Source organism: Phyllostomus discolor, chromosome 3 (assembly GCF_004126475.2).
Source record: "Phyllostomus discolor isolate MPI-MPIP mPhyDis1 chromosome 3, mPhyDis1.pri.v3, whole genome shotgun sequence".
Lineage (NCBI taxonomy): Eukaryota > Metazoa > Chordata > Mammalia > Chiroptera > Phyllostomidae > Phyllostomus > Phyllostomus discolor.
In genome coordinates this window covers 211052429-211069792 of record NC_040905.2, presented here as the reverse complement: position 1 = coordinate 211069792, position 17364 = coordinate 211052429, and the positions used below count along the sequence as shown (strand labels likewise).

The window sequence follows — 17364 nt, the reverse complement described above, 5'->3', positions numbered from 1 at the left end:
CAGCTGGGGCATCGCAAACCTTATCTCCCCTAACCAAGGACACTGGAGAGCATGTGGGTCCCCCCTCGCCTCCCGGACCAGAGAACACACAGCTTACATCTCCCCGGTCAGGGACACGGAGCACAAACCCAAGGACAGATGAAGTCGGGGGAACGAATAACAAAATTCCAATTAGAACCAGACAGACCCAAGACAAAAGCCAAACAGTAGGGCCCACTGCAGAAGAATCCCACCCCCCCTCTGTGCTGCTTTGGCCCACCCGCCAATCACAAACACAGCTGGGAAGCTCATGACCCCCCTCCCCCAAGGGCCTCGGCTGCAGAAGCGAGGGAAAACCCTGGAGACAAAACTCGGGGTGCGGGCCAGCTCTAGGGCACAACCCTTTTTACTTCCCCCTAAGTTTTAAGGGTCCCCACGAGACTTGCAAGGGGGGAGTGTTGGGCAGCCGGCAGCTCATCCTGGGGCCAACCCCCTGATCCTGTCTCAAGGGCCCCCTTTTCCTTGACTCTCCCAGGGGACTAAGAGCTGCCCCCGCCTAGGGCCCACCTCTGTCACCGTGACCTTCACTTCCCAGGGAGCGCACAGGCAGCCCCGCTGTGGCTCACTTCTTTCCCCAAAACATTTCCACAGAGCCCCCAGCAGCCGGCCTGGGCTCCCTCCCGTTGCTTCTCCTACCCTGAGCCCTTCCTTGTTCCACTGTCGCCGAGTTTAATAAAACACACTCTCAAAATCGCCTGCGCTCCTGCTGGGAGATCTCTGTGGCACGAAGTCAAGAGCCCACACCCTGCCAGCAGGCCAAGGCAGACGCACTCCGGGCCGGGTCCCCGGCTGGTGACTCACGACCCCATTCTACAGAGGAAGAGACTGAGGCTCAGAGAGGCTGAGTGCTCTGCTTCAGGCTTGCACAGCATACCAGGGGGCCCAGAGGGCACCGGCCTGCCCACGGCCTCCAGCCCCCATGGCCTTCTCTGGGTTCCTGCATCTGCTTCAGGGCCTCTGACTGTTCTCCCAGTCCGGGAATGGCAACAGGAACCGTGTCCAAACCTCCCTGAGACACTGGGACAGGGGCCGGGGGAGAGCAGGGGGATTTGCTCCTTTAGCCCAACTTGTGTGGAGCCTCCCTCCCTGAGGCCTCAAAGGCCCTTTTGGGGTAAACTGGAGCCCCCGATGTACACAGGCAACAGGCTTTTGCAACTTCGCATCACCCTCCACTGCAAGTAGGAGTGGGCGAGCTCGGTGGACTCTGGGCGGGGACTGCGTGCAGAGAGGAGCCGGGGGCGGGGCCTCAGCTCAGCCGGCCCCCAGGACGCAGCTGCGGAGGGCTGCTCAGCTCGGTCACCTGATTCTGCCCGGGCCGGTGGGACCCAGGAACCCAGCAGCTGCGTGGAACACATCCTTTGTGGACCTCGAACCCCCAAAATGCTCCTTGTCCTCACAGAGAAAGTGCCACCAGGGTGCACGGCGGGGGGGGGGTGGGGAGAGAAGGGGCTGGGTGGCCTTGAATTTCTTTGTCCTGCTCTGCACATCGGTTTTCTGCCGGAAGCAGCGGGAGGTGGGGTGGGGGTTTCTGCGGTTTGCTTCTCTGTTAGGGACAATGTCCAGACATGCGAGAACCTCAGTCAGGGAACCGGCCGCCAAAGTCCCCAGCTTAGGCCTCTGCCCGGGGGACGTGGGCGCAGACGAAGGGCGGCGCAGGCTCTGGACGTTCTGCTCGTCCGCAGGCGGCCCTCGTGCTGACCTTCCTAATCTGCGGGCCTGGAGGCCCGGGAGGAGGCTCTGTCGTTCAGACAGAATCAAGACCATCCCACGTGAGCCTTCTCCACGGGACCAGCAGGGCCTGGGCGTTCCGGGAGCTGTGATCTGAGCCGTGAAGTGAGCCTTGCCCCAAGGAGAGGTCTGGCCTCTGCCCCCCCAATCCTGAGGTCACCTCTAAGCCTTCACGATTGATGTCCTGCTTGCTAAGAGTGTCTTTGTTCACCCCAGGTCCTGGCCCCCAGGTAGTCTATGCTAACCTGTGACTTATGGGGCCCTCGGGCCACAAGGGACCAGCTGGTGGACGAAGGTCGTGGTGCAGGCCGTCGGCCGGGGCTGTGCGGTGAACCCCTGTGAAGACCCCCAGACGCCCGGGCAAAGCGAGCTTCCTGGCCGGCAACGGGTCCGTGCATGTTGGTGTCATACGCACACGGTTGTCACACTCGGTTGTCACACACGGTTGCTGGGAGAAATCAGCGCTGACCCCAGGGAACCCTTGCTGGTTTCAGTCCGTTTCTTTTCACTGGAATAACAATCCCCCCATCCCGAGGGTGCCAGCTTCTCCGGTTCCGTGAGGCCTCCAGCCAACTCTGGACAACCTGAGGTGGTTCCTGGGGACCCCCCCCGAACTGGCTGGCTCCCCATCTCTTCTGGCAGGGTGGCCCAGGCAGGACACGACTTCCCTCAGGGCCTCAGTGTCCCCCTCTGGGAACAATCAGGACTCTGGCCCCACCCCCTCACTGTCGCCAGGACAGGCGGAGGGAAATGAGACTTGTCCAGGGAAGGAGATGTGGCCATTTGTCTGGGCATGGGCCTGTCTGGATGCAGGGGAGCGGAGAAGAGGGCTGTTAACGCCTAGGAACGTCAATCAAAACCAGGCCCCTGTGCCCGGGGCTTAAAGTCATGAGCACCCAGGGAGGGTGGGGGCAGATTACCAGTGAGGCCCCATAGCTGAGCGAGAGCCCGGGCAGGCTGGCCAGGGGACCTGTGTAAACGAACACAGCCACAGGCCTGTGGGCACCCTCACCTTTGAGGACGAGGACAGTGAGCTACCGTGGGCTTGCAGGCCTCAGAGCGTGAGTGCGTGCCTCTCAGGGCCCAGCACTGCGCCAGCCACGGGATAGCTGACCGCCCAGCGTGGCGGCGTGGGCTACTGGGATGGAAATTCGGTTAAAGGGAAACCTTTGAAAGGCAGTCGTGCTGGTCACATTTTAAGTGCTCTAACGGACCCTGGGCTAGTGGCCACCGTTGTGAGCATTTTGATCTCGTTCCCCAAAGTTCTGCAGGGACAGCACCACTGTCCGCGTAGAACCCGGGACTCTGATTCCAAACGCACGTTCCGCTCTCATTCTCCGCATTATCCTCGGAAGAGCCCGTGGAGACACACGGGCAGGCGGCGGTGCTGCGGGTTCAGGGAGGGAGCGAGGCCCTTGGTGGGGGGTTCTGGGAGGAGCACCGGCCAGGAGTCAGGACACCCAGGGTCTGGCCTGGGCCCTCCCCACAGGCGAGCCCTGGAAAACCCCCTCCCCGCTCCAGGCCTCAGTTTCCCCACCTCCATAAGGGAGGAGTCTGGTGAGGTGGCTCCTGGGAGCCCCAGGGCTGACACGGGAGGCCAGGAAAGGAACAGGTCTGCCTGCCTGAGTCACCTCTCTACTTCGTCATCAGGTGTCTGCAAAAGGTTCAGACACAACAAAAACTTCTGCTGTTTGAAAACCCGAAACCGCGGCATCCCGGAGGTCCGCCTGTGTCCTGCCACTTTAGACTTTCCTGTGGTCCCTGGACCCGGTGCCCTACCCCGGGTAGGCACCCCCAACCCCGCCCCATCTGACCTGCAGCAGGGGGCTCTCCTCGAAGTTGTAGGCGCTGGGCCGGCCCTCCAGGGTGGAGAAGGCCACGTTGCCCCCGCTCAGCGGGGAGATGTCGCTGAACTCCGAGGTGCAGAAGGCCACGCGCTCGTCCTGGCCGGGGCGCAGGAAGTGGCCCTCGGGCCGGCCGTAGGTCTTCCAGCAGGAGGCGCTGTAGTACTGGTAGGGCTCCCAGGGCCGCCCGCGCGGCTGCGCTTGTAGATGGCGAAGCTCTCGGGGCGGCTGGTGTGGAACTTCAGCCGCACGTAGGTGATCTCGTAGGCTTTCCCTGCAGTGGGAGGACACAGACGCACTGCACAGACGGGAGGGGCGGTCCAAGCCTGGTCCGGGGACCGCGGGCCGGCTGTGCTGCACGAACTATCTTGGATCGTTAGAGGCTGTCTGGCGCGCTGTGCTGGGAGTGCCGCCATCGATTAGCGATGCCTGTCGGGGCAACGCGGAAGGACAATGTGGGTGCCTTCCCGGTTTTGCCATCCCTGATGGGCCAGCCGGCCTCCCTGCGTGGCAATCTGCCCTGTAGCACCCCCACAGGGCCATCTCTCTTTGCTCAAGTGTCTCCAGCCACAAGATGCTGCCACATCCTGAAGAAGACTTGCTCTACCATTAGAATTTTTACTTCTTTCACTACATCCCACCGAAGCCGACCCTTCCACCTGTGACTTTGGCCTCAGTCCCTCTCAGTGACTTCAGACCCCTGGTGTCTGGGGAGACAGCCCTGTTCCAAGTCCCAACCCCTAACACGGTTCTCCCTGGACTCTCTACTCCTCCGTTAACTTCACTTCCGACCCAAGCTCACCTGCCCACCCCGCGGCCTCATCTCCCAGCTGAACCCTCAGTCCGCTGTCCTTCAGCTTCTCTGGGCCACTGATGCTCCTCCTTGCCTTGCATGTTCCTCCCCGGGAGCCTCACACAATGGACTAGCATTTGGCGATAATAAAGAATGAGGTACAGACGCGCCGCCATTATGACAAAGCTACGTCCAGATAAACTCACGGTCAGTTGAAAATACTGCAAACGCACTGACTACACCTAACCTACCTGCCACCGCAGCTCGGCCAACCGATCGGAACACACCCAGAGCTCTCACATTAGCCTCCAGCTCGACCATGACCTTGAGTTTCATCTCAAGAGTCACTGCCTTCCCGTCTTCCCACCAGGAGCAGGAGGCACAGCTGGGCATTTGGTAGACAGGGTGCTGTGCCAAACCACCGAACGCAGCACCCAAAACCACCGGCAAACGGCTGCCGCGGAGCCCCGGCTGTGTCCCACCGCAGACCGCCAGCCCGGGCACAAGGGCAACATCCAAAATTCAAGTGGGGTTTCTGAAACATGTATCGCTTTCACACCGTCGTAAAGCAGACAAATGGTGAGTCAATCCATCGGAAGTCGGGGACGTCTGCACTGATAACATGCTACCACACGGATGAACCTCAAAAATGTCATGGTAAAGGAAAGAAGCTAATCACAAAGGACTACATTTTCTATATGACTCCGCTGATTTTAAATGTCCTGAACAGGAAATCCATAAAGACAGAAAGTAGATTTGTTGTCAAGTAATGGGGGGTGGGGGCTGGGCAGTGACTGCTCATAGGCACAAGGCTTCTTTTGGGGGCGACGAAATGTTCTTGTTTTTTAAGATCTTATTTATTTATTTTTAGTGAGAGGGAAAGGAGGGAGAGAAAGAGGGAGAGCAATATCAGTCAGTTGCCTCTCTCACACTCCCCAACCGGGGAACTGGCCCGAAACCCTGACTGGGCCTCGAACTGGCGACCTTTTAGTCTGTGGGCCAGTGCTCAGTCTACTGAGCCACAGCAGCCAGGGCGATGGAATGTTCTCAAATGGACTGTGGTGATGGGTATACGACCCTACAAATACACTAAGAATCACTGAATCGAGCACTCTGAGTGAATTACATAGTGAATTAATTATGTTTCCATAAAGCTGTTACATATATTTTTATAAATTAGGATGGTTATAATCTTTTTAAATGGTAATAACAAGTGTTGGTGAGCATGTGGGAAAACTGGAACCCAGTGCACTGGGTTCCAGAGGAAATGTAAAATGGTGCATTTGCAAGGGAAAACTCTGATAGTTTCTCAAAAAGTTTACAATGGAATGAGCACCCGATCCAGCAGTTCTGCTTCGGGGTACGCCCAGAGGACTGAGGCGGGGTCTCGAAGACCCGTCTGCTCACCCCCGTCCGCAGCAGCACTGTTCACGTCGACCAAAGGGCGACAGAACCCAAGCGCCCGTCCACGGGTGACGGACATGCAGGACGGGGTCCAGCCGCACCTGGCCTGTTTATCTTCAGCCTCAAACGCAAGGACACTCTGACGCCCGCTACAACATGCATGAGCCCTGAGGACGTCACGCCGAGTGGAATTCGCCCGTCACCACGAGTCAAATACCGCGGGATCCCATGGACCTGAGGTCCCCACGGGGGTCCAGCCCACGGAGACAGGCTGCAGAATCCCGATTGCCAGGGCCCAGGGGTGGGGCTGGGAGTCAGTGTTTCACGGGGGACAGAGTTTCAGTCTGGGAAAATGACAAGGTTCTGGAGACGGATGGTGGTGACAGTGATGCCACAGTGTGGATGTGCTGAATGGCACTGGCCTGTGCCCCTAAGATGATTACGATGACAAATTTCATGGTCTGCGTGTTTTACCTCCGTGAAAAGAGTGCGAGCACACACAGGATCCGGCAGCAGTCACGCCTGCCTGAGTGTGGTTGGGAGGGTGATAATGGGAGCGTAATAATGTGTTGTTTTAACTTGAACGTTTCACCTAAAATGTCCTGTGGTATGCTTGAGTGGATAGTGTTATGTCACAGAATGACACACGCTTATGATTTTGCCATAAGATTTGGTAATGCACAGGGGCGTTATTTGTGCCGGACCCTGCTGTATACTGTAGGGGGTAAACTCAGGGGTGTGCGAAGCCACCGACACAGCTGACCACTGGTCTATCATACGGGGCAAAGCTGAGTCAAAATGCTGAATGAAGAAAGAGACACGAGATCCCCATTCAGAACCATCGAATCACATTTAAAACTCTCTCAAGAAGAAAAAACATCTCTCAAGAATGGGCACAAAAGAGAGACGCCCAAACAAACAAAAGAGTGCGCCTGTCCTGGGGCAGAGCGCCCCTTCCCTGTTTCATGGTTCTGCACTTCCCCAGTTTTCTCTCACGAGGCTTGTTTCAATTTAAAAACTGGAGAGAAAACACATTGACAAAAAAAATTTTTTAAGCAACCGCCTTGCCATGTTCTCTTTTAAGCTGTTTTGCAAAGCCCCGAAGCAGCCCAGCTTGGCACTGTAACTCCGAGTCCCTCCAAAGGAAGCCTGGGTGGCTGACAGTCGGTGCCGGGGACCAGCCGGTGGCTGCTTTGTTCCCGGCAGGCTTCAAGCCTGGGGACCGGGCGGGGACTTCTCCCAGATGCGCACTCACAGAAGGATGCCGCGGAGGCGGGCCCCGGTCCCCCAGACTCCCGGGTAAACACCGAACAGCCAGACACCTCGCTCTGTGTCCGGAGGGGAGCTTGGAGCCACTTAAAAGGTGGCTGGCAGCGAGACGCTCGATGGGGAAAAAGACGGTCACAGGGAGTCCATGCAAACAGGGAACTCGGGAAGCTGCTTTTCCTCCTCCATGCTGGGCCAGGAGGTGAGAGAAAGTGCCGGAACATCACAGAGACTCGGCGGGAACTTTTTGTTACCGGAGTTAATTAGAAGAGCCAGGAAAGCAACTTAATCTTCGCTTTGTGATGAAAAGGGTTCTGTCTAAGGCAGCCTGAAGGCTGGGAAAGAAGCCCCCTACCCCTGGTCTTCTACACAGGAACAAGAATTAAACTTGCAGTTTCAGCCCAGACCCTTGCGAGCCCCAGCGGCTGGCTGACGAGGCTTCGGGGTGGTGTGGGGGACAGAGGTGCCCCAGCAGGAGAGCTGCACCAGAACACCAGCCCCACCTATGAACTGTGGACACCGCTTGGTGGCACACAGATCTTACCGCCCAGCTGACCAGCATGCTGTTCCTCTGCCTGGAATGCTGTTCCCTCTACTCCTTACCTGGCCGGCTCCCACACATCCCTGCTCATCCCACTGATGTAGCGGGCAAACCACATACCCCAGCCTCATCCCTGGGCAGAATGTCCTTCTCCCACTCTCCTGGGCTGATGGCTACTCCCCGTAAGCCATGGGCCTGGGTGCCTCACTGGGCTCCCCCAGCCACCCTGGGCGTCCTCACCCTGTTATGTAAACACCTGCCCATCTCTGCCACTGGACTCTGACCCCCAGGGACAGGGGCTGTGAATCCCTCTCATGGAGCACAGCGCCTGGCGCATAGTAGGTGCTCACTAAATGCCTGCTGAATGAGTGAGGAAAGACAAGCGTGATGTATATTTTCCAGGGGTTTATACTCCGGTGAGCACGTTGACACAGACAGGCCAACAACACGGCTGAAACGGTCACAGTGTGTCTGCAAGTCCTGACCCCCAAATAGTACTTGCACAACAGCCAGCATTTACTGAGCACCTGCTATGTGCCAGCCACCTTGCTAAGGGCTGTACGCACAGTTTCTCGAGACATCCCCAAAGAGTCCCGTCACCATGATCGTTTTACGACCAAGGGACTTGCCCAGTGTCACGCAGAGGACAGCCGAGGCCCCTCACTCGTCTGCAGGCCCGGCTGGCCCCCAAAGCCGCCGCCTGGAACCAGGCTCCCCTGCATTCGGGGCTCAGAGAGAAGGGGCTGCCCGGGGACACTGCCACCGAGCCAGCACTGTGAGCTCTGAGCCACGTCCTCTCCAAGCAGCTGGGACGTGCAGCCCATCGGGAATGACAGCGGGGCGGCCGTAAAACCAGGCCAGCCCACATCCGGCACGGCGGACCAGGGTGAGCTCGGAACAGAGCGGAGAGGCTTATTTTGGGAACAGGGAAACAAAACAAAGCCCCTTAATTGGAGCCATCTGGGGAGCAGTGGGCCGGGGGGGGGCCGGAGGGGGCAGGGTGGGAAGCCGAGCCAGAGCGCCAGGGTGAGGCTGCCCTGCCCGTGGTGGGTATTAGGACCAGGCGGCAAGAGCTGCTCTGCTCTCCTCTCCCACCCCGGCTCCTGGCAGTCCGGTGCCGGGCAGTCCCCCCAACCTCGATGCCAGCCTCCATAAGAGCCAGGCTGGAGCCGGGCTGTCCGTCACGGTTGTCTCATCTTTGGGCCAAGAGTCTGAGATCCAAACATGGACCAAGTCTGTCAAGCCCATTGTCTAACTGGAGAGAGTGAACAGGTTCCAGCAGGTTGATTACTGCCTAGGGTTTGGTGTTAAGAAGGATTCTGAGGTCCAGGCGGCACTGAGACACGACTGAAGTGCTGGGGTGTGTAACCCAGCTCCACCACTGACTGGCTCTGTGGCCTTGGCCAAAATACCTACCCCGCTCCATTAACTGGGTAGGTGATTCGAGAGTAGTGACTCGGTTTCCCCATTTGCACAAAGCGCATTGACAACAACTGGGTTTAATGAGTGAGTGCCTGCCAGCATTTAGAACAGCCCCAGGCAGGTGGCCTATGCACAACTGAATGTGAACTGTGACCACGCTCACTGGCCAGACCAACATCTGTGGGGCCCCGCGGCATGGGGGGCCTTGCTGGGCACCGGGTCCAGCCGTGGAAATAGGCATTTTCTCGGAGCATGGCCGACACACCAATGCACACGAACTGGAACCACAATGCAGCACAGTCCAGATGGGGACCAGGACAGGGACGGGACGGGTGAGGGGCTGGGAGAGGTCCCGGCAGGCCCTCTGCCCAATCCTGGGGGCTTCCTGGAGGAGGGTGCCTCTAAGCTGAGCGAGGCAGCCAGCGCAGCCAGCAGCTGCATCGCCAGGCCTTGCTCGGCACAGGGACACACCCATAGCAGGCACTCCCCTGCTTTGTTTGTGAGCGAGATGCAGGTTAGGCAGGAGAAGAGGAGAAGAGAGACTCTACAGGTCAAACGTAAGCGCACAGGCAAAGACCAGGAGGAAAAGGGAGGCCGCTGTGGCTCGTCCACAGCCCTGCCGAAGGGCAGCCGGCGGCAGCCGGGTGGGAGGTGGGTAAGGGGCGACCAGAGGCTGCGGGCATCCTTCCGGGACTGTGGGACTTGCCCCTCCTGCCACTCCTGGGTCAGCCCTGGGAAGCGAGGGGTCAGTCGAGGCGGCCAGGGCCAGCGGTGGGGCCCAGGAGGGTCGAAGCGGGGCTGCTTTTGTGGGTGGAAGCTAACCAGGATGGTTGCCTTGACCCCCGGACCTGCCCGGGGCCCAGCATTCCAGCCAGAACCCCTAGGGAGCAGGAAGGAGGACTCGGCCCCCGGTGCTGGCCGCAGCCAACGCAAACAGGGCTGCCGGCTCAGCGGGAAGTCGTGGCGAAGACCTGCTGGAGCCGAAGCTCCGGAGGCTCCGCCGACTTTGGGCCCCTCAGGGGCCAGCAAGGCCCTCCCGCTGTCCACCGGCCCAGGCCGGGTGCCCTCGCCTCCTCCTCCGTCCTCTCCATCCACCTGGGCTGTGCGGGTCTCAGGATGTGGGACGCAGCCTCCTGGCTCCCCACACCAGGAGGTCGCTGTCCCCCGACCTGAAACGCCCTTCATTCTCATGGCCCCTCCTGCCACCCTTCAGACCTCAGCGAGGTCCCTGTACCCTAAGTGTGTCCCCAGCCTCCTCGGCCCTGGGCCCAGCCCGACCTCTGTAGGGCTGGACCCCCCAGCCTGTGCTCCAGTGGTGGGGGCTGGGCTGGAGGGCAGGCAGGAGCCCACCCCCTTCCTCCTGCGACTCCCCCTGCTCTCGGGGGCCCAAACTCATCCGCTGGGAAAACAGGGACTGGAGGGTCTGTCTGTCACTCGGGAGGTTCTCAGGGACCCAAGAAAGTGGACAAAGAGACCCCTGTGCTCCCCAGCCTAATGCAAAGCCTGCACCGGCCTCACCGGCATTTGCCCGCGATGGGTATCATTCCCCCGAGCAGTGCAGCTAGGGGAGGGTCCCGGGGTCTGTCAAGTATGGCCACGGCACCCGGGCAAAGGATTCTTGGAGCCTCAGTCTGCCTGTCTATAAGAGAACGCATGGTGTGGACTCAGCGGGGATTTCAGTCCCTGCGTGGCAAGAGCCTCCTGATTCATGCCTGTTACCCGTGACGGCCATCCACCCCCCACGCTCCACACCCACCACCAGGCCCCAGCCCCCCCTCCCCGGCCTTCAGGGCAGGGTGGGGCGCCGCCAGACCCCGCTGCTGCCTTTCATCCCAGACGGGAGGGCTCGGCTTGGCAACTGGGATCTGGAACAGATGTCTGTGAGCTCGCGGGGGGCTGGGAAAGCAGCGACCTCCACCAGGGAACGGACGGACTGCCGCCCCCCCCCCCACTTCCCCTCACCCGCTCCCCCAAGGAGACCCTGGTCCCGCAGCCTCCCACGCTCCCCTTCCCCAGCGGAGCGGTCAAGGAGAGGGGGCGGGGCCAGCCGAGGGGGCAGGGCCAGCGGAGGTGGCTTGAGGACCAGGACCAGGCGCAGAGGCTGCGTGCCGGCTTCGCCTGACCACGGGGCCCCCGCTGGGAATACGGTGACAACCCCAGACCTCTTCTTCCTCCGACATCGCGATCCATGGCTCGGCGTGGGGCAAAAACCGAAGCCCAGTGAGCCAAACAGGGCCAACTCGGCGAGTATTTCTCAATCCCGTCAGAGGGGACCCCCCCCACCCCCCCCCCCCCCCCCCCCCCCCCCCCCCCCCCCCCCCCCCCCCCCCCGCCAAGGAAGCTCAGCCCAGGGCTGCTCTCAGCAGAGTGACATTGGTCACGCACAGGGGCCGTCACAGCTGGTGAGCACTTGCCTTCGCTGCCCCCGCCCCAGCTCAGGGAACCAGCAACACCCCCCCCCCACCAGGGGGGTGGCTTCTCTTATCCCTGCTTTACAGAGAAGACGCCAACGTATGATAGGGGATGGCGTTTGCCCCCTGCCCCCACCCGAGTGGCTGTGCCGTTTTGTGACCTGCACCCTGTTCTGTCCCCCAGAGCCCTGGGCTGGGTGCACAAGCACGGGACGGAGGAGGTAGCGTTGCCATTCGTTCATCTGTTCGCTCGTTCACTGTACAAACGGTAGCCGAGCCCTCCTGTGCGCCGGCTGTGGTACACACAGTGGAAGAACACGGGTGCAGGGTGGGGTACACCCGTGTGTGCGCGAGTGTGTGCATGCCCACGCTCGAGCGTGAGTGTGTGTCAGTGTGGGGTCCCAGCCTCGGGTTCCCTGGGGACCAACGGACGGCACCCACTGTGCTATCGGCAGCCTGGGCAGAGTTCAAGGAGGCCACACAGCGGAAGCACCTGGCTGGGCACGCACCCAGCGCCTGGCACACGGGGACTGCCTGCCCATCCACCTGGCTGGTGCCTGGGCCCAGCTGTCCGCCAGCCCCTGGATTCCACGACACATGTAACACATCAACCAAACCCACCCCCTTTGTCATGGAACAGCCTGTCTCCTCCACAACCCCCACCCTGTCCCAGATTCCTTCCCCTGGGGCCTTGGGGTCCTGCCAGCCCCGTCCAGCCAGCTCCCCAGGCCTTCCTCCCCCAGTGGTTTCCTGTCGCCTGCTGGGTAGAGACCATGCCCCATCTAGACGTCCCACCTCAAGGTCCCGACAGGCCAAGGGAAGGTGACAAGGCCCAGGGACCCGAGCTTCTTGGGACAGCAACCAGCACCGGAAGGCTGGTTGCTTTCATCCCAGATGGGATGCCCCAGGGCCCCCCACCTCCCTTGAATGTCATTTCCCCACCCTCCCCGAGGCACTGGCCCTCAGGGCTGGGACCAGCCCCCTCCAGTGACAGAGCTCACATCAGGGACTTTTTGCTCTGACTTTGGACACACTGCACACAGATGTTCGTGTCCAGATGGCCATTTAGCAGCTGTGTGCCGCTGGGCGAAACTCTTACCCTCTCTGAGCCTCAGTGTTCTCGTCGGGAAAATGGGGATGCAGCCCCATAACCCCTCCCCCACACCGCTTGGCTCCAGACGTGCTCTGCAAGTCCACACTGTTCAGAGTTTAGAGAGATGGCCGGAGACTCACGCCGTGTTCACACCGCGGTGGGGCCCGGGCCGCGGGCTACACTCTCAGATGAGGTTGCAGCAGCCAAACGCACCAATATTCACTCTAAGCAGGCTAAACAAGGTCTATAAATAGCTCCAGGTCGCATTTAGCAGCCACAATAAGTTATAAAACTCTTTGAGTTTTCGAAGTTTAGGGGAGATTTAGGACCCAGAGATAACAGAGCGGCACGGGATGAAACACCCTCGCCCTGGAGAGCCTGCGGGGGCTGCGCAGGGCGGAGCTCAGCTCGGTGCCGGCACCTCTAGGGGCTCCGGGGGCACCTGGACCGGGTTGGACTCGGAGGGGGGAGGGGCACTCCCGGTCCCACAGTGGGGGAGGACCGGGGAGCAAAGGGCTGGGTCCCTCCAGACTCTGGTTCCCAGGGATCCCGGCCCCCTGCACCGTGGCGGGGCATTGGGCGGAGGGACACAGGCAGAGCAGAAAAGCCATGCTCTGCGGACCGCTCCCAACAGCAGAGTGAAGCAGGCTCCCGCCCGGAGGACCACACGCAGGGACCGCACACGGCCTCAGGATGCGCTGAGGCCTGAAGGGGACCAGGTGACCCAAGTTTGGTTAGGTTCCTGCCTTAGAGGGCGGGCAGACGGGTTCATCCCCTGGTCAGTCACCTCCCCTCCTTCCCTACAACGGCCACCACAGGGCGTGGTCTTTGCACCCAGAGCCACTGCTCCCTTAAGGGCTCCCCGAGGCTTCCCGCCCCTCCAGGCCGAGGGCGCAGCCATCCGTCTAACCTTTCTGCTCCTGGGGACACAGGTTCCATTCCTGAGCCCCTATACCTGGGCTCCACAGCCCACCCAAGATGCGCACACAGTGGGTGGGGACAGAGGACGAGATGGTGGTGTTGCCTGGAGCCCCCGGGGCTTACCCAGGCGCAGGGTGATGTTAACCGAGGTGGGGGTACTGCACGCCGAAGGCCATGGACGGGCTCTGCCACCAGGTGCTGTCGTCCTCGCTGTGGAAGTCGGTGAGGTAGGAGGCATTGTGGTGGCGCAGGGGGTCCGTGGCGTCGCAGCGCTGGCACTGCGCCCCGGCGCCCCCCAGCGCGCCCACGTGCGGGCAGAAGTCCTCGGGTGGGTGGCCGCACGTGTGCGAGGCCTCGGCGAGCCGGCCAAATGCTGCGTTCTCAAACACCGGCAGACAGCGCTGCGCGCGCCCCGCGCTGTCGTAACACGCGCCCATGCCCGCACCGGCCGCCCGCGGCATCGCGAGCGCCAGGACCAGCAGGAGCGCGGACGCCGCCATGGTCAAGGGCACCGACGCCCCGCGCTCCCGGCTGTGCGCTCCAGACTCTTCAGCTCAACTGGGCTCTGGTGGGCGCGGACGGCGCCACAGGGCGCCAGGGCCCGCCTTCCCCGGCGGGCGGGACCCAAGGCCGGATTGGGAGGGACGGCGGGAGGGACCGACGGCGGACCCCCACCCCAACCGCGCCGGCCCTTGGCGCTGACCCCACCTGGCGGCCGCGCCTGGGAGTGCCCGGCTCTGGAGCTGCCTGAGCGGCCTTACCCTGGCTCTACTGGGGCCCGTAGCCTTGGATCCTCAACAGCTTCATTCCCGCCATTGCGAGGTTCCAATGGCTGCTCCTTAAAGGGACCCTGCTCACCTGACCCTTTTTAGTCCTGAAATTCCAGGGCACGACAGGGTCTTTCCCACACACCCCTTTCCAGCAGTGCCTGGGATGGTTCCTCACGTGGCCGCGGCTCCTTTAACTCTGAGAAGTGTATCTGCTGCCAGTTCTCTCTGCCCTCGAAGCAAAGAGACTCCAACCTGATATTTGTGACAGCAGGTCCCTGGTCTCATCACAAATGCCACCGAGAGGCCTTGGCTGCGCCCTCCCCAGTGGATGCCTCATTTACTCTCCCTCCATTCAAGTTAGTAAATCGGAGGAGAAAAGCCACGCGTGCTTCTGAAAAGGTGATAGAGAAAACACTAGGTAGAATTCAGCACAGACTCCGTGAGCAGGCCAGTAGGGTGTAGCAGAAGGTGGTACATGGAAGTACTGGGGTGCAGGGAGAGAGGGTGCAGGGAGGGGGGGGTGGCTGGCTCTGCCTGGAGTTGGCAGGTGCTCCCCAGAAGAGGTGATGAGTACACAGAGCCACCAGGGAGGAGGGGGGAAAGGTCGTCACCAGCGGCGGGGGGCGGGGGTGGGGTGCACAGCACATGCAAAGGCCCCGAGGTGGGGACGGACAGGGCGAGTCCGTGGAGTGTTTGCAGCTCCAGGTGGGGAGGGCCCTGGGGGCGCTGCAGGAGCCGGGTGCAGAGGCCAGGTGACGTGGGGCTCTGGGCAGTGTGGCGATGAGCCACGGCTTCGTCCTACAGGCGTCTGCAGGAGCTGAGGGGCGTGAGGAGCTGTCACGGCGGGGCAGGGACCCCGTGTGCCTCACCCGGCGTCCTCAGGGCACGCACTGTGCATAGCTCAGGATTGTTTGGGGAACCAGCGGGGACCATGTGGCTGATGATTACAGATGATGGCCCCTTCAGGAGGCGCCCACGGGGCACTCCAGACCTTGCCCAGCCCCTGACAGAAGCCCCCCAGGCAACTGTCCTGCCTCTGCTGGCCACCTTAGTCGGGATCTGCTGGGGGTCTCCTGCCAGGCTTCCCTGAGCCTGCGCCATTTACGCCTTCTCCCAGCGCTGTCCGTCCATGTAAGTGTTCTCCCAGGATCTGCCACCAGGTGGCGACATCAGTCCCACGCCACACCTGCCCTTCTGCGCTGGGAGCTTGGAGGGGGGGGGGCCTGCCCCCCACAGCACAGAAACCCTTTGGCCATCCCTGCACAGCCCATGCACCTGAGACCAGGAGTCATCGGGTCCAGGGCCCTGGCTGTACAAATCGGGAAACTGAGGCCCAGACAGGATACATCCATAGCTGGACACGACCAGGTCTCTCATCCCTTCCGTCCACTCCTCCCAGGAAGGGTGTCAGGGAAGGGTTGGGGTCCACTAAGTCCCAGGATAACCCCCCCCAAATCTGCATGACAGAGGGCAGTAAACACCTGTGTGGCTGCAGGACTGAGCCAGGAGAGCTGCGAGTCACCACTGGGGACACGGGGCAATAGGGTGCCTGCTGCCAGCTCTCCATCAGTAGAAGAGTCTGCGTGGGACCTCCCAGCAGGGCCCACCGTGGCCCCGCTGCACACACAGGACCTGCAACCCACCCCCTGGAAGGGGCACCGAAGCCATGGGCCACACGGCCTCAGTGTCCCTGTAGCTTTGAAGCCCAAGCCCACAACCTGCCCGTTGTCCTAGCCCATCGTCCTCACGGTGGCAGGCTCTGGAGCGGCAGGGCCCCTATCAGCTTCCTCCAGGAAGATGATTGGGGTGGAATCCAGGGGACCTGCCTGGAGGCGGTGTGGGAGGAGGGGCCGGTGTCTGTGTGTGGCTGATAGGGGAACGTGCACCCGGGACTGGGAGTTCCCTGAGGAGGTACAGCCCACAGCTTGGGGCTGCAAGCAAGGGTGGCACACTCCGCTCCCTGCAGTCCACCTTACCAAGGGTTTAAAACCTTCCAGGAGAAGAAAGCAGGGAGAAAAACCCTGTTCTGATTTGCTTAGTGAACGTTAATTAAGGAGACAGAAGACAGTGGATTTTTTCAAGCCAGAGATGAAAGGCTTGCTAATTAAATCTGGGGAGATGGGGCCAGGGCCCTGCTGATCCCTCCTGACAGCTCCTCGGAGGCCGGGGTGGGGGCGGCAGCAGCGCAAGGGGGAAGAAGCCCCCACCCCGGGCCTTGGGGCTGTGCCCTGGAGGCCTGGGAAGAGCCTCGGCCAGGGGCCTGGACTCCCTGGAGGTCCCTGGGGGCCCTGCCCCTCTGGGACCCTCAATTTCCCCATCTGGACGGCAAACGTGGTGGTCTCCGTGGTTTCTCACGATGCTCTGTCTGGCTCCGGGGCTCTGTGAGTTTGCGTGCCTGGGCCTCAGTCTTCCCTTCTGTCAAGTGGGGAGACCCGACCTGCTCAGAGACGGGCAGGCGGAGCAGAATGTCAGAGCAGGGGTCTCCCGAGGCTGTGCGGCCAACCAACAGAGGGAAAGGGAGTGTAGTGACTGGCTGCACGTGGTCCCCAGCCCCCGCTGCCGGGCCCAGGCCCAGCCGCGTGCCTGGTGAGCGCCCCGTGGGGGTGCCATCCTGAACCTCTGAGCGGGGACAACGTGGCCGTCACAGCAGCTTCCTGGGGGCCAGGCCTGGGCTGAGCAGCCACCTGCACAGGTAAGTGAGGACAGGGAAACTGAGGCCTGGCCAGAGGCAGACTCTTGCCCAAGCGCCCTGCTAGCTAGCAGCAGAGCCTGGATTCAAATCCCGCTGTTCCTGGCCCTGAGGCACTTTTTTCCGCCTCACTCTCGTCCCCTCCCTGTGGGGCGCACCTGCTCGGGCCTGCCCTGTGCTGTCACGGGGGTGGGGGCGGGGCACAGCGCAGGCAGTGGGTACTCCGCACCCTCATGGGGCTTCCCAGAGACCGAGGGAGACAGACAGTGGCCCAGGAGACAGACGGATGAATCAGGCCGTGACGGGTCATGGCAAGAGCCGCAAAGGAAATAGATGACCTCGGCAATCAGGGGAGGCTTCTCAGAGAAGGCGGCAGCTCAGGGGGGCCTGCAAGACGGCATGGGAAGCCTGGTGGCTCAAAGGAAGGGCACACACTGATGGGA

The 17364-nt window shown here is 61.4% G+C and overlaps 1 protein-coding gene across 1 annotated transcript in view; it reads right to left on the bottom strand.

Moving 5' to 3' along the window:
• Positions 1-14039, bottom strand: part of LAMC3 (laminin subunit gamma 3) — a 52498-nt gene extending 38459 nt beyond the window's left edge. The window contains 4 exon segments of the mRNA XM_036022382.1: positions 3582-3796; positions 3799-3885; positions 13586-13616; positions 13618-14039. Of these exon segments, the coding sequence (XP_035878275.1) occupies positions 3582-3796; positions 3799-3885; positions 13586-13616; positions 13618-13962 (678 nt within the window). The 5' untranslated portion in view covers positions 13963-14039.
• Positions 14040-17364: the final 3325 nt, after the last annotated feature.